Source organism: Manacus vitellinus, unplaced genomic scaffold (assembly GCF_001715985.3).
Source record: "Manacus vitellinus isolate BGI_N305 unplaced genomic scaffold, ASM171598v3 scaffold_8_pilon, whole genome shotgun sequence".
NCBI classification, from domain to species: domain Eukaryota; kingdom Metazoa; phylum Chordata; class Aves; order Passeriformes; family Pipridae; genus Manacus; species Manacus vitellinus.
Window position 1 is genome coordinate 3269495 of NW_021940864.1, and position 22839 is coordinate 3292333.

Below are 22839 nucleotides of genomic sequence, written 5' to 3' on the forward strand. Positions count from 1 at the left end.
AAATTTCACATTCACCTCTGGCTAAGCTCTGTTCTAAACTAATTGAAAACTGGTGTCTTTTTGTATGCAATTTACACGTGTAAGTGCCTCCTGTTTGCTGGTGTCCTTCCAGAGAGGCATCTGGGAGCACTCCACCTACTGGGCTGCTCGACATTACTGCTGTACAGCTCTCATCGCAGAAACCCTCCTGCTGCAAGTTTCTAAAATCACCTCATCATCTCCTCCACAGCAAAATAAAATTTTTCATCAGACCAACACATGATTATGTATCACACACGTGTGCAGCGATTTGTTATCCCCATCACCTTAGGACCTTTAGTTTTCTATCCATCCCAGAACCATCGATTAATTTGTACATAGGTGCCCTAAACTAAACTCAAAACTGTGCCATGCAGTTGTCCTAGCAAAGCTACACTAACAGTATACATTTTTAAAGTATAACTTACCCTGCTAGAAAATTCTACACTTAATTTGTTCATCTTTACTTTTCACAGCACTCAAAATACTATGTTTTTAACACAAATGCTATGTGTTTATGTGCTACGTATACAGACATTGTGTCATATGCTCGTGCTCTACTAATCAAGATCACTATAGCTAATAGGAAGTATGTCCATAATTATCAAAGGAAACAGGGTTTATCTTATTTGGAGATGGAGACACCTTCAAATTGGATCCATTTTTTTCCTTGTCACCAGAGTTTGTTAATTCTTTTCTCTTATTTGAACTTCAGCAACAGCAACTGTTCTATAAAAAAGAGATGATATTTTTCCACACACATATGATAATCAAGCACTAATAAAGGAAAGAAAGCACTAAGCAACATACAATTAATAATATCCAGAATTTGGAATTGTTACCTATTCTTCTGCTCTACCTATGGAAGACAAAACAGCAAAGATTGTTATGAATAGTTATCTTAGTTAACCAAGGTGGATCATTTACACCCATAGACCTTTTTGATGATATTAAGGATCTAATAAACTGCCTCTTCACATATTTTTATACAATTTACTAGCTTATGTTCTTAAACAGCTGCTCACCAATTCTCCATTGTAATTGTTTCAGTTGGTTCCATCTCATTTCTGTAACAGAAGAACTGTATATTTTAATTTTAAAACTACTACAATAATGTATATACCATGTATGTCTTTTTTAATTCTTTTTTTTTACTTCATCTTTTCTTCACTCTAAAAAAAAAGGTGGTGTTAACACATCAACTATAATTGCGCATCAGAGGCTTAACTTTTTGCTTTGCAGAGTGAACTCTGTCCCAAGTTAATTAGAATATTTTATCATTAGTTACCCTCCCCTCAAACCTTTATAGGTACATACAAAATCTGCCATTTTTCCAGATTCTAACCTTTTATGCATTGGTAGCACTTAGTTTGCATTACTCTGTTTCAATCCTTTTTTCCTTTTTTTTTTTATAGCACTCCTAAATTTCTTTGCTGCATGTACTTCCACATGCTACGTGAAAACACACTACTGAATTTAACAATACTAATGCTAAACATGAACTGCTTCATTTGTGTTGGCACTTCTTGAATTTGCTCTGCCTGTACCTCTTGATTTCTTTACCTCTGACATTAGGCAGGCATTATTTTTTAAAATGGGGGGAGTTTTTGTTTTTATAAGTCCAAACCCTTCTGGATTGCCTACAGGAGACTCAGAAAGAAGATGTTATTCTTTTCTCCTTGCTTCACCCTCAGAGTTTATACCATGCTTGGGACTCCTGTAACCTTCCTTGCACAGCCCTTCATACTTAGAGTTCATTCTCAGTCCTGCTGCTGGACATCATTGCTCACAAACGCTGCAGCCCAGCTGGTATCACAGCCTGAACTATGTCAGTGTTTTATCAGTCCTTAAAGCCTTCTTTTTTCCCAAAACAGCTTCTGCTAACTTGGCCTGAGCAGCATTTGGTATCTCTGCCTGGACTCTGTGCAGCGAAGCAGGTGCCAGGATGGCTGTGACAGAGCTAAAGCAGTCTCTGCTCACTGCAGCCCTGACTGCTCTTGCTGGAAAAGTCAACTTCTCCCTCTGTGTTTCTTCTGTAAAAATAAGCAAACCAAAAACCCCTTAATGCTTCACTCCCCCTGCGTTTCCTCCATCAGAGGAGCCTTCTCAGTTTGCAGCAGCTGCAGCTTGCAGCTGGTGCCCCAGCTTTGTGTGTGATGGGGATGATACCTCGAGGGCTCTGCTTCTGATCCCCCATTGCTCCCCACATGGGAGCCTTCCCCAGTGGTCCGGTGTTGGTCTGACCACGAGCCCGGGGAAGAGGGGGACTGTCTGTCCTAGGCTATGATGGAGAGGGCAGGGGTCCTGGCTCGCTTCCCTCTCTCCTCCCGCTGATCTCCAGCAGGCGATCCAACAAAACTCTGGTGGGAGCGTTATCCCAGCGGGCCATGTCCTCCCCGTGGTTCCGAAGCTGCCTCCATATGTCCACTCGCATGGTGCTTAACTCCCTCCTGGCCATGGTATTTTGTACCACAAATCGGGGAGCTGCACCACACTGCCACTGTCTCCTGCCCTGCCACCTTCCTTTCCTCCCTTTTCCCGAGAAGGGGATCTGGGAGGTCGCACCAGCAGAAGCAGTGGTCTGCAGCACCTCTGGGTCCCCCATCTCCCTGGAGTTTTCCTTTCCTCTGCTGCCCCTTCCCCTAGACACCGCTCTGTCCTCCCTTGCCCAGACACTCCTTGCCAACTGCTGTCTCCTTCCCTGGGTGCTCCCAGGTTTGAACCGGCGAGGAGCCAGGTCAGCAGTGGTTGTTCCCTCTGTAATAACTTGTTCTGCCCGTGGCTGCACATTTCCCTCGCTTTCCCTTTCCCTTTTCACAGCCACCGGAGCACTGCTCAGCAAAAGGGGGTTTGCTTTAAACCTTTCTGGCATCTCAAAAACTAGAGACTGTGGGCTCTCAGGCTTACGCTCCTCTACAGAGGGGCTGCCATCTGGATTAACCCATCTTTTTCCATCCCAGAGCTCATCATCTTTTTGGTAGGGTGTTTTTTTAAGGGCCATGGCTGTGACATGCTTCGCCTCTAACGCTGCTTTTAACTTTTCCATCTTGACCTCGCAGGCCCGGTGGTCTGTACTCTTCTCTTTTAGGATCTGTATTTTTTGCACCAGCAATCGGATCGTTCCTTGCACCTCCTCTACAGCTTTTGTACTGATGGCTAGCTTTTCCTTCAATGCCTGATTTTCATTCAAAATGGCCTTTTTTTGTTCACACACCTCTTGATACTGGAGAACACTTCGCACTTGCTCCACAGCCACAGCTTCTTCTCGAGTTATACCCTCCTCTAGTTTAAGTCTCTGAGCCTTTATTTCTGCTTTCAGTGTCTTGTTTTCCTCCCTTAGCTTCTGAATTTCTACCTGGGCTGCCTGTTTTTCTTCAGCTAAACTTTTGGCAACTAACCACACAGCCCACGCTCCTGCACATTTTAAGGATTTTCGGGAGAAGAGCTTAGTCTTGGCCATCTCTTTTAATTTGGCAAACTCTAGGTTAGCCTGCTGGATACTTTTGCAAGAGTTTGGACCCCAGGGGTTTGGTCCCCACTGAACAACCCAATTTGCCAGCTCTGACATCTTTTTGTCTCCTCTAAAGGTATTTTTGACTTTACAGAAAGGTCTGATTACAAATTACAACTCAAGCAGGCTGAGAGAAGATAGCAGAGGCTCACCCAAATTTGGACTTGCTCCTCTGTTGTTTTTCTAGTGTAATTCTTCCCTCCAGAAGGTTTTCTCAATGAAGAAATCTCCCAAGCAGGGATTTCTAATTTAGCTCTTCTCCCAGGCAAGGCAGAGGGCTTTCATTCCTCTGTCCATGGATGCTTAGAGGCATTCTTTGAGCATTTGTTCTCTCTAGGCAAAAGGAAGAAGGCTTTCAAACCTGCTGGATTTCCCACTTCAGTATTTTCAACAAGTCTTTAAAGGGCTACCTGTGTTGGTCCCAAAACTGGGTGCTATGCTTTCAGCACGACACTTGAGGGTATGTGGACACAGTGTAGTGTTGTTGCTGGTTGTCCCTGACTGCCACAGGATGGCACCCAAAAAAGGCTGTCCCAGAAGTGCTGCTCACAAAAATGCCATAAGGGCTCCCAGGAGGGCTGCTGCCTTCTCCACTAGTTCTGTGCACCACAGCTTGTGCCTTTATGTGGGCCAGAGAAACACGCCTTACATGGGAGAATCTGCTGTTTGACTACTTCAGAGTCTTAACAGCCTGATCAAAGAGTGCTAATCAATCCACTTACAATGCTGGATGATATTATCTAGACTATTAGGGATAAAGGAGATAAAAGGGGAAAATAATCCCGTATCAGTATCAAGCCCACCCCCTCCCTTAGCTGCTATGCTGTTCCCCCGTTTATGCTCACCCCTCCGATGCCCGAGGATGGCCGCAGGCGTTGTGACCTGGTCCTTCACCTCCAGCAGCTGCTGATGGCACCCCTCTGTCTGCTTCTCCAGGGTGGTTGTGGCGGTGGGATTCTGCTTCTTCCTCTGCTAGAGCCCCCCTGGGGGCTCTCTGTACCCCGTCTTTAAGGCTCCCTTCACTGTGCTCCTCGGTCCCCAGAGCCGGTTACATCCACACTGATCCTCCAGGCAGAGCCGTGCACACCTGGCAGAACTGCTCCTCACCCTCCTGGCTGCCCATGAGTGGTGTTTCCCAGCTCCAAGGCCGTGTTTCTCTGTTGATGCAGCAGCTGCCCTTGGGGGAGTAGTTCACAGCGCCGGGGTTGCCGGTATCACCCTGTGCCAGGGGGTTCAAGGCCCCACCACCCTCCCCTGCCTGCGTTTTATCTCCTGTACTGCAAAAATACAGCCAAGCCGTGCTGCTGGAGGTCCTTCAGCACCCCGTGGACTGGGTGAAGCAGAACCTGAGTGCAGATGGGTGAGGTCCCTGAGTTGTTTGGCAATTGCTGTTACAGCTACAAAGCTCTCGCAAAAATGGTACGTCTTGCAAAAAATGAGGCAAGTCCCAACCAAAACAAGGTGGCCAACCTTGTGCACCCCAGGGGTTTGGTTCCCAAACCTCAGCCTTTTGGTTTTTTGGCCAACCTCGTGGCCAGCCTCTGGCAATGGCAAGACCAAAGTTTGTGGGCTCTAGGCATGCATTGCACCATCATCCTTCTGTGTGCCACAAGAGCCCTGTGCTTTGCTACAACAGCCATAGGAATTGAGGAGCGAAGGCCTTGTGCTTTGCCCTGACCAAAAAGACCATCACTGATGCTCCTCAGCATTTTCACCAGGAGCTGAAAGGGGAGCAGTGGGTCTTTGGGGGCTCTATGGGACCATGGGTGATGGTTTGACCTACCCTATGGCCAAAGAAAACCATCAGGCAGAGCTGGCAGCAAGGGTGATAATTCTGCATAGAAAGAATCCCTCAAATAAGTGAAATGAGGAGAAATATTTGGAGTCCTGCAGTTATTAAAACACATAAATCCCTGCTCATAAACCCCACCATCCCCACAGATCAATGCTTTGAAAGACATCTGAAGCTTTGTAAACTAGAAGAGGTAATAGGATTAAAGCTGCAATGTGACAAGACAGCTAATTTTTAATTATTTCTAACTCCTTTCTAATTTCTACTTCATTCTGAATATTTAAAAACCTTTCCAAATGTATTTCACAAGTTTCAATAACAACCTAGTAACTGGATGTGGCATTACAGCAATTTATAATCACCTCCTAAAATGGGGATATAAATTAATCTTTCTACATCTCATTAGTTTAGCTATCAGAGATATTTTACAAGATAATTGGCTTTCTGTGGCTTTAATTTAATTTAATTTATTAATATCTTACATTTATATTTCATAGATGCTGTTTTAATTATTGAACTGATACATCTCAGAAACATAATTCTTTTATACAGCATCAAACTTTTGCTTTTAGGGCTCTAGAGCCTTTTTAAGATGTTTTAATGATAAATAATAAGTCCTTGTTTGTGTTTACCTTTAAAGTGGATATCAATTTACTTTTGCCTTAGGTTCTCACAAAGGAAAATTAGATCTTATTTTGGAACATCCTGTTTTGCAGATGAGGCTGCCTTTATTGTTAAACCAAAGCTTGTTCCAACTCTGTAATGCTATAAAAATACAAACAAGGGGAAGCAGAAGGAGTAGAAAGAACGTGGAATAAGAAGCCAGTTCATACCTGACAGGTATTTATGTAAATTATTTCAGTGGGCAGCAGAGTTAGGGAAACCCAGTCTCCCATGGTGTTGTGTCCTATGGCTGAACTTCCCAGTGTTGGTGGCAATGCTGCCATGCCTGAAGCTTCTCCTGCAAGCCAGGACCATCCACGCCCACCCCATCAGGGGCTTGCCTTTCCTGCACCCACAGCACGAGCTGGGTCTGGGGTACAACCCCACCATCCCCTTTGCTAATTAATCTGCAACAATGTAATATTTTGGAGACTTCCAGCCTGCCGTAAACTTTGGCCGAAATATCCTCACCAAATCTCTGAGGACAGGTAGACAAGCAGACTGTGCAACTGACCCCAAGAACACCTTTCCTTAGGAAACCAGCCTAAAAATATGTTCCTTCCTAAAGCAGAATAGCAACGTTGAAACATCTGACAGTAAATGTGATGATGATAATTGATGCTTAATGAATAATCCAGGGTAGCTTTAATATTTTAGCTTCACAGAATACCTTTCATCCCCAGGAGCCAAACCAAAGTATAAAAGGTGTACTCTTGCCCCGCAGGGTCTCCTTTTGCCATTAAATCCACTATTTCATGGGGACCAGCTACACAGCTGGGCCACCACAGAGGTGATCAGAGGGTTGGAGCACCTGTTCTACGAGGACAGGCTGAGAGAGCTGGAGTTGTTCAACCTGGGGAAGAGATGACTCCGGGGAGACCTTAGAGCACCTTCCAGTAATTAAAGGGGGATTATATAAAAGAAGGAGAACTAGTTTTCACATGAGCAGATAGTAATAGAACAAGGGGAAACAGTTTTAAATTAAAAGAGGAGAGATTTAGATTAGGTGTTAGGAAGGAGTTCTTTACTCAGAGGGTGGTGAGGCACTGGAACAGGTTGCCCAGATAAGTTATGGATACTCCATCACTGGAAGTGTTCAAGGCCAGGTTGGATGGGGCTTAGAGCAACCTGATCTAGTGGAAGGTGTCCCTGCCCATGGCAGGAGTTTGGAACCAGGAGATCTTTAAGGTTCCTTCCAACACAAACCATTCTATGGTTCTGTGATTTACCTCTGGCCAGTGAGTGTCCAAGGCCCCACAGAGCTCAGCACTTCCAGCTGTGTGGTGGAAGTGAACTTCCACCCATCGCCAAGACCCATCGGGGCACACCCTTCAAGTGTGAGGTGTGCTGCCCACGGAGGGGCTTTGCTCCGACATGGCGCGGGAGCAGCCCTGGGGCGCAGAAGCTGGCTAGGAGAGACCCTCCTCTCCCACCCGAAACCTTGAGACGAGGGGCGGGCAAGGAAACTCTGCAGACCCCCCTCCCGGCACGGGGCTGCTGCGCCCACCCCTCCGTTCCACCCGCGCACCCCTCCGACACACCGACACGAGCCGACGCGGACTGACGGCCCGGGGGGTGCGTCTCCGCTCCACCGTGTGGCCGGAAAGAGGCCGGGAGCAGAGCCGCCGGGAGCCCCGCGCAGCCCCGGGGGCGGTGCGGGTCCAGGCTCCGCCGGCGGCTGCCCGGAGCTCCGCCCGGGATGCGGAAGGGAAAAGCGGCCCAATACCCCCCTTGCTGTCAGCAAAACACCGCGGCACGGGCTCTCCGCACCGCCGCCGGCTCTGCCCCTTCCCTGCGTGGCGAAGGACCAGAACATCCCCAGCAGGTCGCTCACCCCAGCTCTCTGGGCTCCTTTGGCCAGCTAAAACATAAAAAATATCTGTGTCAGAGGAGAGGAACAGCCATCAGCAACGTAAGCTCGTGTCAGGTGATACCTGACACCTCCAGCCTTTGGGTAAAGCCAGGTTTGGGTTTAGATGTATGCAGATTAGAGTCATGAAAGTTCTTATTTTATAACATCCCTTCCCCTCCATCCCCTAAATTAAAAAGTTCCTGTTCTACAAAGTTACTCTGCAACACATTTTCTGCCAAATCCCTTTGCTCTGCAAATTGTGACCTCTTTGGACATGAGGCTGGTTGTTGGGCTTTGTCTGCTCAGAGTGGAGGGCAGGAGGCCATAAAACAAGGCGGATGGGTTCCTGTTACATTGTCATGTTGGTTTTGGCCAATCCTACCTAGTGGCCTTTTTTATGTTAGAAACTTTTTAACATTTTAAAATAACTTCATTAATAAAAGAATGCTGCAAGTCTTTCTTCTTTCCATCCCCACTCCCAATGCCCCAGGCTGACTCTTTCTTGTAAAGCCTGCTGCAATGAGAACTTTTTTGATAATGCAGCCACTCTTGGCAGCACCCCTAAGCCAGAAGGGGTGCCTTCCAACTGCAACATGCAGGGCTTGGGTGGCAGGATAAGCAAGCACCTCAGTGAATCTTCAGGAGCACCACTGAGCTCATGCTGCTGCAGCGCTTCAAGTCCGGCTGGGACATTTTCCCTTCTCCAGGAGGCTCCCGACATGGCTCATCCACAGTTCAAGCCTTTTCCTTGATGGCTTGTTAGTAAAACTGCACAAATAAGAAATTCTTCCTCCTATTAATCAAATCAGAAAGGTCAACTGGGTTCATTTTAGGTCAGTCTGAAGTGAGCGTTTCTGGTAGTTTGGTTTTCTCAGCAAAATGAAAAAACTTCCCTGAAAGAAAACTTAAGCCAGCCAGGACTTCTTTGTCCTTGGTTTTAGCCCTGCGTCTGCAGCACTGCTGTGACTGTCTACTGACTTCAGATGACACTTGCAAGCATTCTCTTTTAGTCCTAACCAACCTTTTTTTAGTGAGTAAAGGATTGGTCGTACTATGCCCCCGAGCTCTATTCCTATATTAGCCAAAGATGCCCAAGTGTCATGCAGGGTCACCTCGTGACTTTGGCATCATGTGCTTTTGCCCCAGACAGGAAGAAAGGCAAGTGTATGATTTCTAGACAGCTAGGAGAGTTGTCTTCCAAAAATACATGAAGAAATCCTCAGCTGCCACCCAGATCTAGCTGTTCAGGAGAGAGGACGAGCAAGAGGACTAGAACGTGATCCAATGTCTGGATCTGGACTTCTATGCTTCCACCACTGTAATGTGAGCATTTTTGTCCTGCCTGCCAAGAGGCAGGGCAGATAATGTGCCTCATTGATTAAAAAAAGAAAACAAAAGTCCCACTAGATGCACTCCAGTTAGGGACTGGGCCAGGGATCTCACTACCTTTGGAAAGTCATATATATTGGAAATAAAAACATTTTCTTCCTAACAGCCTGCTGTGGTTCCTCTCTACTAACAGTATTCCCCACAGCCAGACCCAACTTCTGCATCCCAGGACTCCTGCTTAAGGGATCTTAAAATTCCTATTGATTTCAATGGGATTGGGTTCGAGCTGCTTAGCAGTTCACCTGCTGGAGCAAGGAGCTGGTCTCTGGGTTGCTGCCTAGTCACTGTGTGCTGCAAGCAGGGCTCATCAGGCCCCAGGACAGCATATTCTCAGCTGTACCAGAGCAGAGTACATCATGTTTCATCCTTGCAAAAGGTTGTTATAAATGGTTTCGTTTCAAGAGAGCTCAATTAGATCTGGGAACTCTGCAACAAGTTCATTCCTAACTGTGGCTCCGAGACTTTGCAATAGTCAAAAGACAAATGGATGCTGAAGAAAGAAGCAAACAACAGCAGGCATTTCCGTGGTGTCCTCTTTTCTGCTTATTAGCTGTGCCCTGTCATGCACTGAGTACTTCAAGCACTTCATCTGTCACTTCCAAGACTGTCAGATTTCTTTTCCTTAGTTTCCATGTCTTTCAGGGGAGAAGCTGAGCACACTACCTGCCAAAGGCACCGTCCCATTGCATTTGGGAAGCAAGAAATTTAGAAAACGAGCATTGCTGCACCTGAAACTGACCTGTGACAATGCTGCCACACAGCAGCTTTTGATCTCCTTCCTCAGGCCACAGATCAGCCCTCACCGATGACTTCTAGCTAAGCAAGGTAACGAAACCCTCAGGACATCAGTCTGGCAGATGCTTTTTAATGGGACCTGATTGTCCTGAGTCCTGAGAGTGGCCTGGTTTCTTGGGGATTACAGCTGGCCTTGTTTCAACTTTCAACTCAGCTGAACGTGATCACGAAAGTCAGGTCAGCTCTAGGGGTGGGTGGACTCTGTACGTGCCAGTCCTCGTAGCGAAAACCACCAGGTTGCTGCTTTCTCCCAGTGCTGCTGCCAGCCCTAGGGCTGACTTTCTGCAAGTTAAAATAAGACATTTACTTTCCTTTTCTCATTTTCCCCAGCTATGAAAATACGTGCATGGATGGGATTATAATAAACAATGTCATTAAATTGTGCCTTGGTTTTTCCTACTTGTTTGCAGTGACTCATACTGCAGTTCTTACAAGTATGGGTCAAACAGGAGCCAGCATTCAGCAACCACAGTCCTGGCTTTTCCTCATCCTAAATGCTGACCTCCCCCCAAGGCAGCAGGAAGGACTCTCCTGTTGATGACCGAGAGATGCAGGGTCCCTGAGCATCCTCTCTTTCCAGTTAAAGCAATAGGAAACCGGGTGCTGGTACCCCACCAGCTATAAGCAGTGGATTTTGTCCTTTGGGACTGGTCCTATGTCCCGTTTCAGCAGCCTTGGTGCAGGTGCAAGGCTGGGCAGGGTAAGGAGTTGGGCTGGTTGCCCTCCTCCTTGTCTTCCAAGCCCCTGTGCCACCGCGCTCACGTGTGGTGTCTGGGAGTGGGTGACAGCTCACATAATGCAGACTGGCAGGTGACCACGGGAAATGCAGCACGGGTCACGTCTCTGCAAGCCAGGCTCAGCCTAAGTCTCCCAAGATGCGTCACTAAGACTCTTAGGGCTAAATCTCTCCCTGCCTAAGTGGAGCCGGCTGCAGCCCTGCAGCAGGGATGCGCTCGGCCCCCCACTTGCCCAGATGCACGTTGCTCTTACTCGGCTGCCACTGCTTTGTGTTCCCAACACAGCTTCTCAAATTGCTTGTTTGTGAGCTCTCCTTAACCAAGAGCCCAGACCAACTGAAAAGGTTTTACTTTTCTGTACCTGAGAGCTGTGTGCAGCTGGAGAACGAGACGCTGCCAGGTTGCCCTCTGTCAGGAGGTCGTGATCATCCAGCAGCTTCCAGAGGGCTGTGATCTAGGAGGCCTTGTTGAGAAAAACCAGCTCTTGCACAGCAGGGCTTCACACTGCCCTGGTGCCTTTAAGCACTTCTCCCTGACTCTTACAGACAAGGAAAGGGAGAAGGGATGGGAAGCTGGTTGGCCCTTTGGCAGGCATGGGTACAGCCTGCCTCCTGCCTGCCTGTGCTGGGGGCAGACACTTGTAGGGGTCGGGCTGACCTTTGGGTGGCCTTTCTCATGGCACCTCTTTTGCAGAAAAGGCCAGCACTAGCCAAGCATCTCTCCCACAACTGTCCCCATGTGAACCCAGCCGTGTCCTAACTCCACGGCTCTCATTTCTTGCCAGGCAGGTCCCAGCCAGCTTGCATTTATTTCTCCCCCTCCCTGTCTTTCCTTCTCCCTTCCTCTCCTGGGATCCTGTCTCTACTAAACTGGTCTCACCAGTTTCCATCTGGATTTCCTGCCTTTCAGAGGCAGGTCCTCACACATGTCCTGGGCAGGCCTATTTCTTCCACCTTCCCTTGCACCCCACACTGGGGAACCTTGTACCCTCTCAGAGCAGAGGCAGGGCACCCTGCTGCCTGGCAAGGCAAGTGTCAGCACCTCTCTCATCAGAGTGACAGAGAGGCCTTATTCTTTCTTTCTCCATGAGAAAAAGATAGGAATAGCATCCACGCTCCCTCTTGGCAGAGCAGACACCCTTCGAGTATCACCCTACTGCCCACAGCAGCGTCGCAGCAACAAAGGGCCTTGTTTCACACAGACAGCGGCTTCGGAAACATTTAGTAATTAGTGTCGGAGACAGCAAAGAGCTTTGCAGGAAAGCTGAGAGCGTTCCCGAAATTGCTCATTAAATCTCCGGTTCTTCAGAGTGAAGTAGCTGCCTGGAGGCTTCCCACGCAAGGCAGGGGCAGGCAGGGGACTGGGCTGCACCAGCCCTCTGCCTGCCCTCCTGCCTCCACTCCATCCACCACGCTCAGCCCTCCACCTTGCAGCAGGGTGCCCTATCTCCCTTCTGAGGAGCTGTATCCTTGTCAGGCTGAAGATGCCTGTGGTCAGTGTCCAGTGGCTACAGCTTCTCCAGCCAAGCAGGCACTGGACTTTGTTCCCTCTCCCCCTCAGGAGCTTTTCCAGTGGTGGGGACCGTGCCCAGATCCAGTGCCCCGTGGCTTTGTGAACAAGGCAGGTGTATTTGTGGGGTGGCCTGGAGACTGTATGGGATGATGCGATAAAAGTCATGCTTGCTTTTCTCCTGATGGTTCCACTGTAACACATGGGGCTGCTCTGCTCAGTCACAGCTTCCTTTCTGGGTGCACAGGAGGCCATTCACCTCTATGAAAACATTCATACAAGTGTTCTTCAATTATCTGGGGAAATAAGCGATCAAAGCAATCCTTCAGAAGTTACAGCTGTAGGACACTGCTGAAATGCCTGTGCTTGAGACCAGCTGGATGGATATTCTTGCAATTAGGACACTGTTTTAAGTTACTTGGATGTGGGTTGGTCCCATCTGGAGAGGAAGAAACAAAGCAAGGGATCTAGCTACTGTTATCCGGTAGATACAGGGTGTTGGGGAGAAGGTGGGGCCAGACTCTTCTTGGGTGCACACAGCAGGAGGCAACAGATGCAAGTTGCAGTGAGGGAAGTTCTGGATAGAGAGAAAGAGAAATTTTTACAATGGGGATAGTGAGGCCGTGGATCTGGTGCCTGGGGAGGTGGTGGGATCTCTGATCTGGAAATGATCTCTGTTCATACCTCACCTGGACCAGCCCTCAGTTACCTGCTCAACTTTGCAGGTCAGCTTGGCTCCAAGCAGGGGCTGGACAGGAGGCCCTGGACCAAAGCTGCTTTGTTATTCCGTTAGCAACATCATCCACATCCATGAGATACTTCCACAATTAACCTGAGGGTCTACTGATGCACCACATCACCAAGGCTGCTACAGCACTCATGCCAAGAGGGCAATGTTCAGTTAACCCCTGGGACTCCCTAAAGCAGTGCCTTAATCCAGCCCCAGCTCCACAGGATTTCAGCCTCCCCCACCTCCACAAGTTCCCTGGCAGTCACATTTCAGGGCAGACCTGGATTTACTAACCAGGGGAACGCATGGGTTTTTCAGGCAAGAAGTTTTGGTCCATCTCACGGGTAGGTTTGTCAGCCAAGGTGTCTGACATGAATCTTGAGCTGTGGTAGAGGTTCACCTCCTCCTTGCTAGAGATAAGGAGATGACAGGAGAGGGTGGTTCGGGGGCTTTGCAGTCTTGTTTCTCTGACACGGATGAATAAGAGCGACTGAAAGACAGGTGCTGTGCAGTGCTGGACCCAGCTGCATATAAAAATATACTGTTCCATCCGTCTCCACATAATAAACACATTAAAAAGGAACAAGGTGTGTCTCTAACTGTCTCCAAGGCTTTACATGGGCCAAGTTGCTTTTTTTTTTTTTTTCCTTTTTACAACAAATGGAAGTAGAGCAGTGGGCTGGTTTCAGGGGAGAGAAAGGAGTGGGAGGCAGAATATCACATCCTATTTCCTCTTTTAAACACTTGGCAGGGGAGCAAACTTTCCATTCCCATCTGGCACAAGCAGACTAAACACAGGTTCCTTTCTGATAGCCATCTTCACTCTTCTGCTACCTTTTCCCATCAGTCTTCTGCAGGCAAAATGCAAACCCACACACTATTTAAAGATACTCAAATTTAGGGAGTGTAACCAAACGATCCCTTTTAGTTACCTTCTTTCCGAGTCACTGAGCATCCAGAGCCAAGCCAAACAACAACCCAGTTAATCAACAGGCTCAGGACATGAAAGCAACTCCATTTCCTATTTGTGAATGCACAGATGTTGTTTATCTTGGATCCCCCATTGTTGGTCCCCCCAGGATTAAATCACAGACCTTTAAGTGGAGCATGAGTGATTGATTTTCTATTGAAGCAGCTCACAGCAAGACTTGGCCAGCCCCACTGCTGTACCATTCTCCTTCCCATCTCCCTAAGGATGGATCTCTCTGCTGGTCCAAGGGCTGTCCCCAGGAAACAGGGCATATTGTGGCGCTTGGGAGCACTGGCTTCAGGAACACCCGCTGACGCAGAGCCGGGTTATCTCTGCAAGGACCTGCATCAGGCACACCCTCAGGATGGTGAGGCTGATAGCTCTCAAGACCCAGGCACTGGCAAGGTTGGGCCAACACCAGCACTGATAAAGGAGATGAGCTTCCTTGCAGACACAGACATGGGGCCTGACTGCTCTGCAGCTCTGTGTGCAGCCAGCCAGCCCCACCTTGCAAGCCCAGCATGGTTTTGGCCAGGTTGGGGAACACCATCTTTCAAGTGAGGAGCTGGTTTCGGTGTGGTCCAGTAGCTGGTATTACTGTCCCTGATCAGGCCTCTATCCCATCCCTTGCTCCCCAGCACTGCAGCTGAGCTGCAGGTTTTGACTGTGTCCTACAGACCCCAGGGAATCTACTGGCTCCATCCGTGAGCAGACTTGGCCTCCATGTGTCCTGTGGTGGTGAGACCCTGTGGTCCACAGTGAGGTGAGGATGATTCCTCCTTCATACAAACCAAGATGCTCTGAAGTTCCATGGACATTTGCCACCTGATGCCAGCTCTAGTCACCTTGTTCAGCCCTGGCAGAGGGGGCTGCTAGTTCTCTTGCCTGCTCCTGTAGCCTTTAATTTCAAGTGGAGAAGGCCGTCTTCATCCTTCCCCACGTCTGTCAAACTGCTACAGAGCCTGGCTGACACGGCCAGGGTGGCTGCAGGGGTGGCTGCATCATGGAAGCGTTGGCTATGCTCATGCGCAGGGTCCCTGGAGCATCTTGAGAGGCTGTTTGTGGGATGAGTGCCACTTGCAGAATCGGTAGTGACTGCTTCCTTGGCTGTCAAATGCTCTTTTGGAGAGGGGGGAGCCATGGTGATAGTTTTCCATATTGCAGAAACACCCCTACTGCAAGACTAAACTGGTGATGGCTGAGGCTGTGTTTGGAGACACCTTCCCACCCACAAACCCTCTGGTGCCTCTGCCTACTAAAAGGGAGTCCCCTCCACAAATCCGGCACGCAGGCTTGCTCCGCGGCTGCGAAACGCTGAGCAGCTCCGCATACGGCGTGATTCGTCCCCCTGCCCCATACCGAGCAGAGGCGGGGACATGCACCCACCGGGGCCGGGCTGCGGCCGCTCCCCGCAGAGCCCGCGGTGCGGGGATGCTGCAGGGCCGGGCGCTCCCGGCAGAGAGCGTGTCCCGCACACGGTGTGAGCGCAGGCGGCATCGCGGAGGAGGAGGAGGAGGAGGAGGAGGAGGAGGAGGAGGGGGCGGAGAGCCGTGTACCCAGACCTCGGCAGCCAGCCGCTTTCCCTGATCCCCAGGGCTGCAGGTGCAGCTCTAGCGTGCCTGATGCCGATCCAGAATGACTCGGAGAACTGGGCGAGCATCAGCTCGTGCCGTCAGTGCAGTTCTGGAGGCAATTTCCACCTAATATGCTTTCTGCAGGAAAGGTTTCAGTGCTCAGGTTTCAGTGGCAGGTGGGGGAGCCGTTCCCACTTATGGGCACAGGGTGGGAATGGGGACACTGGATACCCTCAGCAACTGGGAGGGGTGGGGCAAAGGGAGTGGGTTTTCCCCTGGTGCAATTTCACTGAAGTCCATAGAGGTAGAGGTAGATGAGCAGAGAATTTATTCCTTCTTTAGTGGCATGACTGAGTTGTCTGACTACAATTTTTCAACATTAGTGACAGATTTAAGACAAAGTCCATCCCATCCCCTTCGAGTTGGCCAGATGATGAAGCTGCCAAAAGACAGCAGTCATTGGGCCACTTCCTACCATGGGAAGAATCCAGAATAATGCAAAATGAACCGCAGTGACTCTTGCTGGGGGGCTTGCTGGGAGAAGGGCTTATGTAGTGAAGGCTGTGTCCCACCCCCACATCTATAACTCTATGGGATGTAATGAGCTGGGCCCAGGGTTCTTTCTCTGCTGCTTTGGGCACGGTACTAGTGGTGGGTGAGGGGAAGAGGAACCATCCTGCTACATGGTTATTCTTGGTAGTGGGTCATGAAGCAGGGAGCAAGATGTCTCACTGGGAGCGGGAACATGAGTCCCTGCTGGGGCCAGGTTGCTCTCTTTGGAAAGGGAGGGAAAAGCTGCTGCTGAATAGGTGCAGGACTACAGAGCTGAGCTAATTTAGGTATTCATTCCTTGAGTCTCCAAAGAAGTAATTAGTGCATCGATCCCCATCTTAGCGAGCTCTTGGGGCAGAAGGCAAAAGGATAACTAGCCTCTGCTCTTAAGTAGGAAGCTGAGGATTCTATGGGATTACTTCTTGCTCCTTGACAGATGTAGGCCCTATTAGGTCAGAGTTAAGGTCAATGATGATCTGATTTAATAGGCACCAGGAAGAAACTTTCATCTAGTAGGGGATGGGACAGGCTAATGTCCACATGGGACTGTGCTGGCTCTTGCACACCTGTGCACATGCAGGAGAGAGCGTGGAGACAAGCACTGTCAAGACCTGCGTGGTCAGAGTCCCTCTCTCTCTTGTGCCCTGAGCCTGAACCTACCACAAACCCAGAGGAGCCGGATGCCTTTGAGGAGCCAGATCAACCAGCACATCCTGGTTCAAGTTGCCCTCTGCCTCCCATCTGCTGTGTGGCCATGGTTCTTCCTAAGTCTGACTTTTATCCAACAAGAAGTGGAGCTTGGGGCTCAGTGCTGGGTGAGCAACAAACCTGCTAACTTCAGTACTAAACTTTCAGCACTGATTTTCTGTCCTTGGTCCTTTCAACACTTCTTAACAAAGCTAACCCTGCTGGGGAAACTCCTGGGGGCTGCCATGCACCCACCGGTTCAGCCTCTCCCATACTTTGTGGTGGGGACACAGTGGTTTACCTGCGCTTACAGCAGACAAAGTTAGAGCATTGGCTCAGTTCTGTTTGGACAGATGTGCCTGACATCGATAATGTTAGTCCTCTATGGTGCAAAAATAGTATTACTGGTGTAAAAGCTGCTTTGTGCTATGATAGCAGCAGTCACAGCTTTAATTACAACACCAGAGCCAAAGAAGTACAACAGCACAGATGAGATATTACAGAAGCAATAAATTTCCCCAGTCAGCTCCTGTGTTTTGGTGCCTTCTTCATGCTTGAATTTACATGCTTTCTCATTCCCTCTTAGGCAGGAGACTCTCTGCTGTGTTCCTCAGGTTGCCACTGTCTCCTTGATGCTTGCAAGGGATGTGCCAGAAACTGGGAAGGGCTGGTGTTGCCTCTAGGGTCAACTCTTCTCAGGGAACTACTCACCTGACCAACAGATTAAAAAAGGGAAATAAATACCAATGTTTAAAAAAAATATACTCTGTTAAAAAAACCCCACCCAAAACAACCTGTTAATAAATAAAACCCTAGCATAATGAAAAGGGGAAATGCAGTGATTCAGTAAAGGATTCAATTTTTTAAATGAAAATATCTTCCATACACTGATTCCAGCCAAAAGACATTTCTGTTCCTTTGACAGAATATAAATATTAATCCAGACACTCTTTGTTCTTAATGTGTCCTTTTGTATTGGCATGATCTGGAGCCGCACTGAGAGCTCACATCTCCTGCTGGCTTCCTTGTGGATGCTGGGTCATCAGTACAACTCCAGAGCAGTCCAGCAAGGACACATTCTCCTACCCTGAACATAGGGCTCTGCTGCTCGTCCATGCTGTTTCAGAGTAGGTCTCCTGTGAGGGCTGTCAGGATTCAGCAGACTGATGGAGAGGATGAGTCCTTTCGCAGGAACCTGAAGGAGGTGCTGGTGAGACACCTAAGCCATGGGGGCATTCCATCAAACCCCCTTCTCTGGGGTTTTTGAGGCCAATTCTCTGCTGCTTTGTGGACTTTACCTTATTGCAAAATGGCTCTGAAACTCTGCCCCTCTGGTGGGAGAAGTGGGCAAGAGAGGGTAGGCCAGTGAAGAGTCATGGAGACAGCCCCAAGTGACAGACATACCTGGAAAGCCTGCAGGCTATGTGGGCACATGTCCTAGGCAGGGTTGGGTGAAACAAGGACCAGGCACTGGGTGAAACACTGGCCAGGGTGGACATGGGGCTCACGAGTGTGCTATGTCTGGCAACGGAGAAGAAAAGTGCAGAAACAAGGGTCATCATATTTTAGGTTTCTTGAGACATAAACGTAAAATGTCCTCTGTCCTTTCCTCCTCTCTATCACTGGCCCCTCCATTCTCCTATTTGTTACCTACAGCACCTGTTACCATGAAAGGAAAGGCTCCTATTCAGAAAAGTCCTTAAGTACAAATTTAACTATCAGGACAAGCTTAAGGGCTTTGCTGAATGGGGCCTGCAGAGCTGGATGGAAACCTGCTGAGCCACCCCAAGCCAGCCTCACCGGGGGGCTGCAGACTCAGCTCCAGCACAGCCCCTTCCTTCCTGGGGTCAGTGTAAAATAAAACCAGAGGCAACCTTGCAAAAGCAGATTCAATTCCCAGTCCCTTAGCAGCCCATCCAGGTCCTTAAGATCAAACCCCTCTGCCCTGCCAGCTGTACCTATTCTTCTTGCTTTTCAACACAGGGTACAAATCCCATTTTTTCTCTCTGACTCCTATACCCTCTCACAACTAGGCACACAGGGCAAGATGGACACATGCACATTGACTGGCCCTTTCTTCTCAATCACCATCTGAAAGTCACTGAGAAATGTGATGCTATGTGGAAAGTGGCTGGAAAGAATGACACCGTGAGAGCCTATTTTTTCCTAAGGAAATAAATAGACCATGCACCACAAGCACGGAGAGGAGAGGGTTTGTGCCAGGTCATGCACAGGTAGGGCCATACAGGGACAGCCCAGAGTTTGTTTGAGCTGTAGTCACTGCCTTTTAGGAAGATTTTGCTGGGCAGAGGCACATGGGACATTCTCTGGTGGCGCCACCAAGGTGGCAGGCTGGAGATGGCAGTGGTTTCAACCTGTCTGTAGCATCCCTGAGCATGCAAACTATTTGCAAGGGGCCCATGAAACATGGGGGAGCAAACCAAACTACTGCATGCTGCACAGCCACTCCAATGTGTGCAGGTACACAGAGGAGGCTGACCACCTCTCAGCTGAGGAGGGGGGGCTTTAATCTCTCAGGTGCTGGTGGGATGTCAGGCGAACCAGAGCTCGAGGCCTGACACAGTTGCGGCGATGGCCTGGATTCAACTATTTCAAAGGGCACTGGACGGTCAAGTCAAGCCCCAAATTTAAATTTGTTAAAATAACTTTTTGCAAAACGTTATGATGGAGAGAAATGTTTCCATGGTTTTTGTTTTTAAATTCCAAGTGGGAAGAGTTTATTTTTTCACTAGGAAACTTTCCCCGTAGGATTCGCAGCACTGGCCGGGAGACAAGAACCAGCGAGTTCCGCTCCTGAACAGAGGTGACCCTAAGGGTGACCCTGTGCTGGTCACTTTGCCTCGTGCAGCCTCACTTACCCCCTTGGATAAGGGAAGTGGCAACATGCATGGCTGCAGAGGGGCTGGGATTCCAGCATGGCTGGCTATCATGTGGTCAGCCCGTGTGGCCATTGGATCTAAATCCAGACGAGTAGTGCCTTATATTGGAGGTAAATGCAATGAAAACTTACGTTACAGGCAGGTTAGGGAAAAAACAAGGGGAAATGACTGCCCAGCAGTTTTGTTTCTCCTTGCCTCTGCTCATGCACAAGTGTCTTCAGTGGGGATAGTGATGCTCTGTCCTTCACCATCATACTGCTCCTGCTAGATTGCTGCTGATTCGTAACGTGCAAGTGAATGGCTGTTACCACTTGTTTGTCCTCTGTTAGTTTATACTGTCCTGAAAAACAAAATATTATAGAGAGTTATAAAATTAACTGAAGGCAATAAAACAGGCATGAGGGCTCATCTGGTTTCAATCAGCTCAGTGCCCTGGAAAGCAGTCTACCCCAGCTGAGAGCCCAAGTGCTGCTGCTCCTGCCCGCAGGTAACTGGCTAGTCCGAAGCGTTTAATGCAAAAACAGACAGCACTGAAACAGGGATCTGGTGAGCACTTGAGATGAGAAAAGAAGTGGAAATTAAGGCAGGCTGAGCTCCATTGACTACAACTCACTGAAAGTAAAAGAAAAAATATGCCAATTTGAAGTGCTTGTATTTTGCTCCCATCACGGAAGCAGAGAAAGAGCACAGGGATTCATTCTCATTTGCAATAAAATACTTTGAGCTGATCCCACTTTGTTCTCTACTCCCATGTACTGTGCCATGGTTGTGGGGTCACAGATGGCAGGAAACTCCTCTTGCCTTGCCCCCTGAGAGGAGTGAGGATTTGGCATTTTAGGATCTGGGGTGTAATGAAAACTGATTGCTTGGACATGTGGATTTCTAAGGTGGCAGCTCAGCAGCTCAAGGGTTAGTGGGGCTCCCTCACTTTAAGCCCATACATTGATATAAAGGTTTATCTACGAGGGAAAACTCCTTCTTAGCAAGGTAGGAGCTGCAGGTGGGTACAACAGCCCCTCCTGCTCTGCCTCTGTAGCCCCAGCTTTTCGTACCTGGCTGGGGCAAGTAAAGCAGGAGGAGGCACAGTATATAGTACAACTCCCCTGCATGAAGAACGCCTCCCGTCCCTGGGATATCTGAACACCTCCAGCAAGACTTCCCTCAAGGAGTGGCCAAAGGTGCAGTGTTCCTGGTACACACCCCACCCACTAAACATTACACTTGTCAGGCTGGGGGGGTTGAGCCACCCCTGATCCAGCGAAGCAGCCAAGCGCGGTTGATGGAAATCACAGGAGGTGTGCCTTTGCTTTCAAAAGGACTATTAACGTGCTTATGGTTAATCACACAAATAAATCTCCCAGTGGCTTAGAGCCAAAGTGAGCAATAAAAGCACCGATCCCCAGGCCTCCCGATGGGAATTGGCCAGGGCCAGGGCCGATGTTCTCACCAAGTTGCTGGGAAGTAATCTGTGTACTCAGCACATAGACACCCAGGAATTTTGTTCGATGTCATCCCCCCAAGCACCCCCTAAAAGGCTGTTATCTAGGTAGAAACTCGAAACTATCTGCCCATGCCAGCTGGGATAGCAAGGCAGGCGTCCAGAGGACACAGGCAAAGGGTTGATCTGAGCTGCTTTTTCTCAGTGGTGGCTGCAGGAGCCATGGAGGATGGATGGATGGGAAAGTGAGCCCTGCTCCTGTTCCTTGGTCTCCTTCAGGGGTTCAGATGTACCAAAAATTAGGTATTTAAAGGAATGTGCCTTTCAAGGAGGGAAAAACCTTGAACCTCAGGCTCTGCTCAGTGTAGAAAGGCGTTTGGAGAGATAACTTAGTGTGCCTGGTGCAAGAGAGACATGGGGCATGGGGGTTTTTCACTGGCTTTTATTTTGTACAGTCGACACCAGGAAATCCACGGCAGGTGTGTGTATGTCTGAGGGAGACAGGCAGGCTTACTTCTCATGAAACACCCCAGGGAACTGAGCTATGGCCCCATCCACGTCCCACATTTCATCTGGACATGGTGGGAGTTGAAGGCATTTGGGGCAGGTTGCAAAGCTAATTTTAAGAGACCTGCCTGAAGCAGCGCCCTGTCTCTCTCCTTCTCCCAGTCCCAGTACCACCAGGCACTGCCTTGGACTGTTCAGCTTCAAAAAAATCTTTTATAAGTCAAGTCTTTGTGTTCTCTTAGTGCAGAAATCAGCAAAGACAGTAAATGTGAGTTTATGTGTCCCAGGGGATGTGGCAGGGAGATGGGGTCCCTGCGGACAGGGCAGCAAAACACAGAGAAGCTGCTTCCTCAGAACTTAGGAAACTTGACTATTTTCTTACTCCTCTCCCCGGCTCCAAACCTCATTATCAGGAGGCTCAAGGCAGGCAAAAGAACTGCGTGCACCGAGTCCAACCTGCTGCCTCCCTCCCCTTAACCTTGTGGAAGGTTACTGATGACCCTTTGCACCCACCTGAATTTCCATTCATCTGCAGAGGCTCAATCAACTCCTTGTGATTCATTTTAATCTGGCACAAAGCAGCAGCTTGCTGAAGCCTCATGTGAAACACCCACATACGCTCACATTATATAATATGAATTTAAGGAGATTAAATTATCCGGTCTGAGGAAACACATGCACGTATGTATGTACACATCTATACACAGTCTGGGGGGTGGCTGAGTGGAGCTGAGGGCGTTGCCTTCAGAAACACTGAACTTGTGCTTTTTAGCACTTAAATAATGGGGCAAATGGTGTGTGTATGTCTGAGTACAGACACGTGTATGAAGCACAGCAGCAGCTGTACGTTCTGCATGTGAAGGAAACAAGAGAAGCGTTTGTGTGCTTGGCTATCCACTTTGTTGGCAAAGCCTGAGCAGCAGCATGGAGCAACAGGTGGAATGCAAATAGTCCCTGCACGAAACTTCACCTGTCAGCGTGTGGCAAGATACTGCTCAGTGGGAAAGTAAACAGAGGGTAGAACTGTCCCCAAAAGCCCTGAGCATCTCTCAGCAGCCTTGGAGGGCCTGGCCCATCCTGTGGCCAAGCGCCCTGTCCTGCAGGTATCTGCCTCGGGGTACAGCCCATCTCTCAGGGGGCTGCATGGGCACCAGCAGCAGATCGATGCACACAGTCAGGGCACACGCTGGGTTTGGGTTCTGGGGCCCAAAGATG

General features: G+C 49.0%; 1 protein-coding gene across 1 annotated transcript; it reads right to left on the reverse strand.

Moving 5' to 3' along the window:
• Positions 1-2299: 2299 nt before the first annotated feature.
• Positions 2300-3747, reverse strand: LOC115308014. Its single transcript, XM_029965081.1, has one exon. The coding sequence runs from the start codon at positions 3584-3586 to the stop codon at positions 2300-2302; it is 1287 nt and encodes a 428-aa protein (XP_029820941.1). The 5' UTR covers positions 3587-3747.
• Between the last annotated feature and the right edge of the window lie 19092 nt (positions 3748-22839).

What these genes read in the sequence shown, in the direction of transcription:
- LOC115308014 (XM_029965081.1), bottom strand. Translation starts at nt 3,586, where the DNA reads ATGTCAGAGCTGGCAAATTGGGTTGTTCAGTGGGGACCAAACCCCTGG.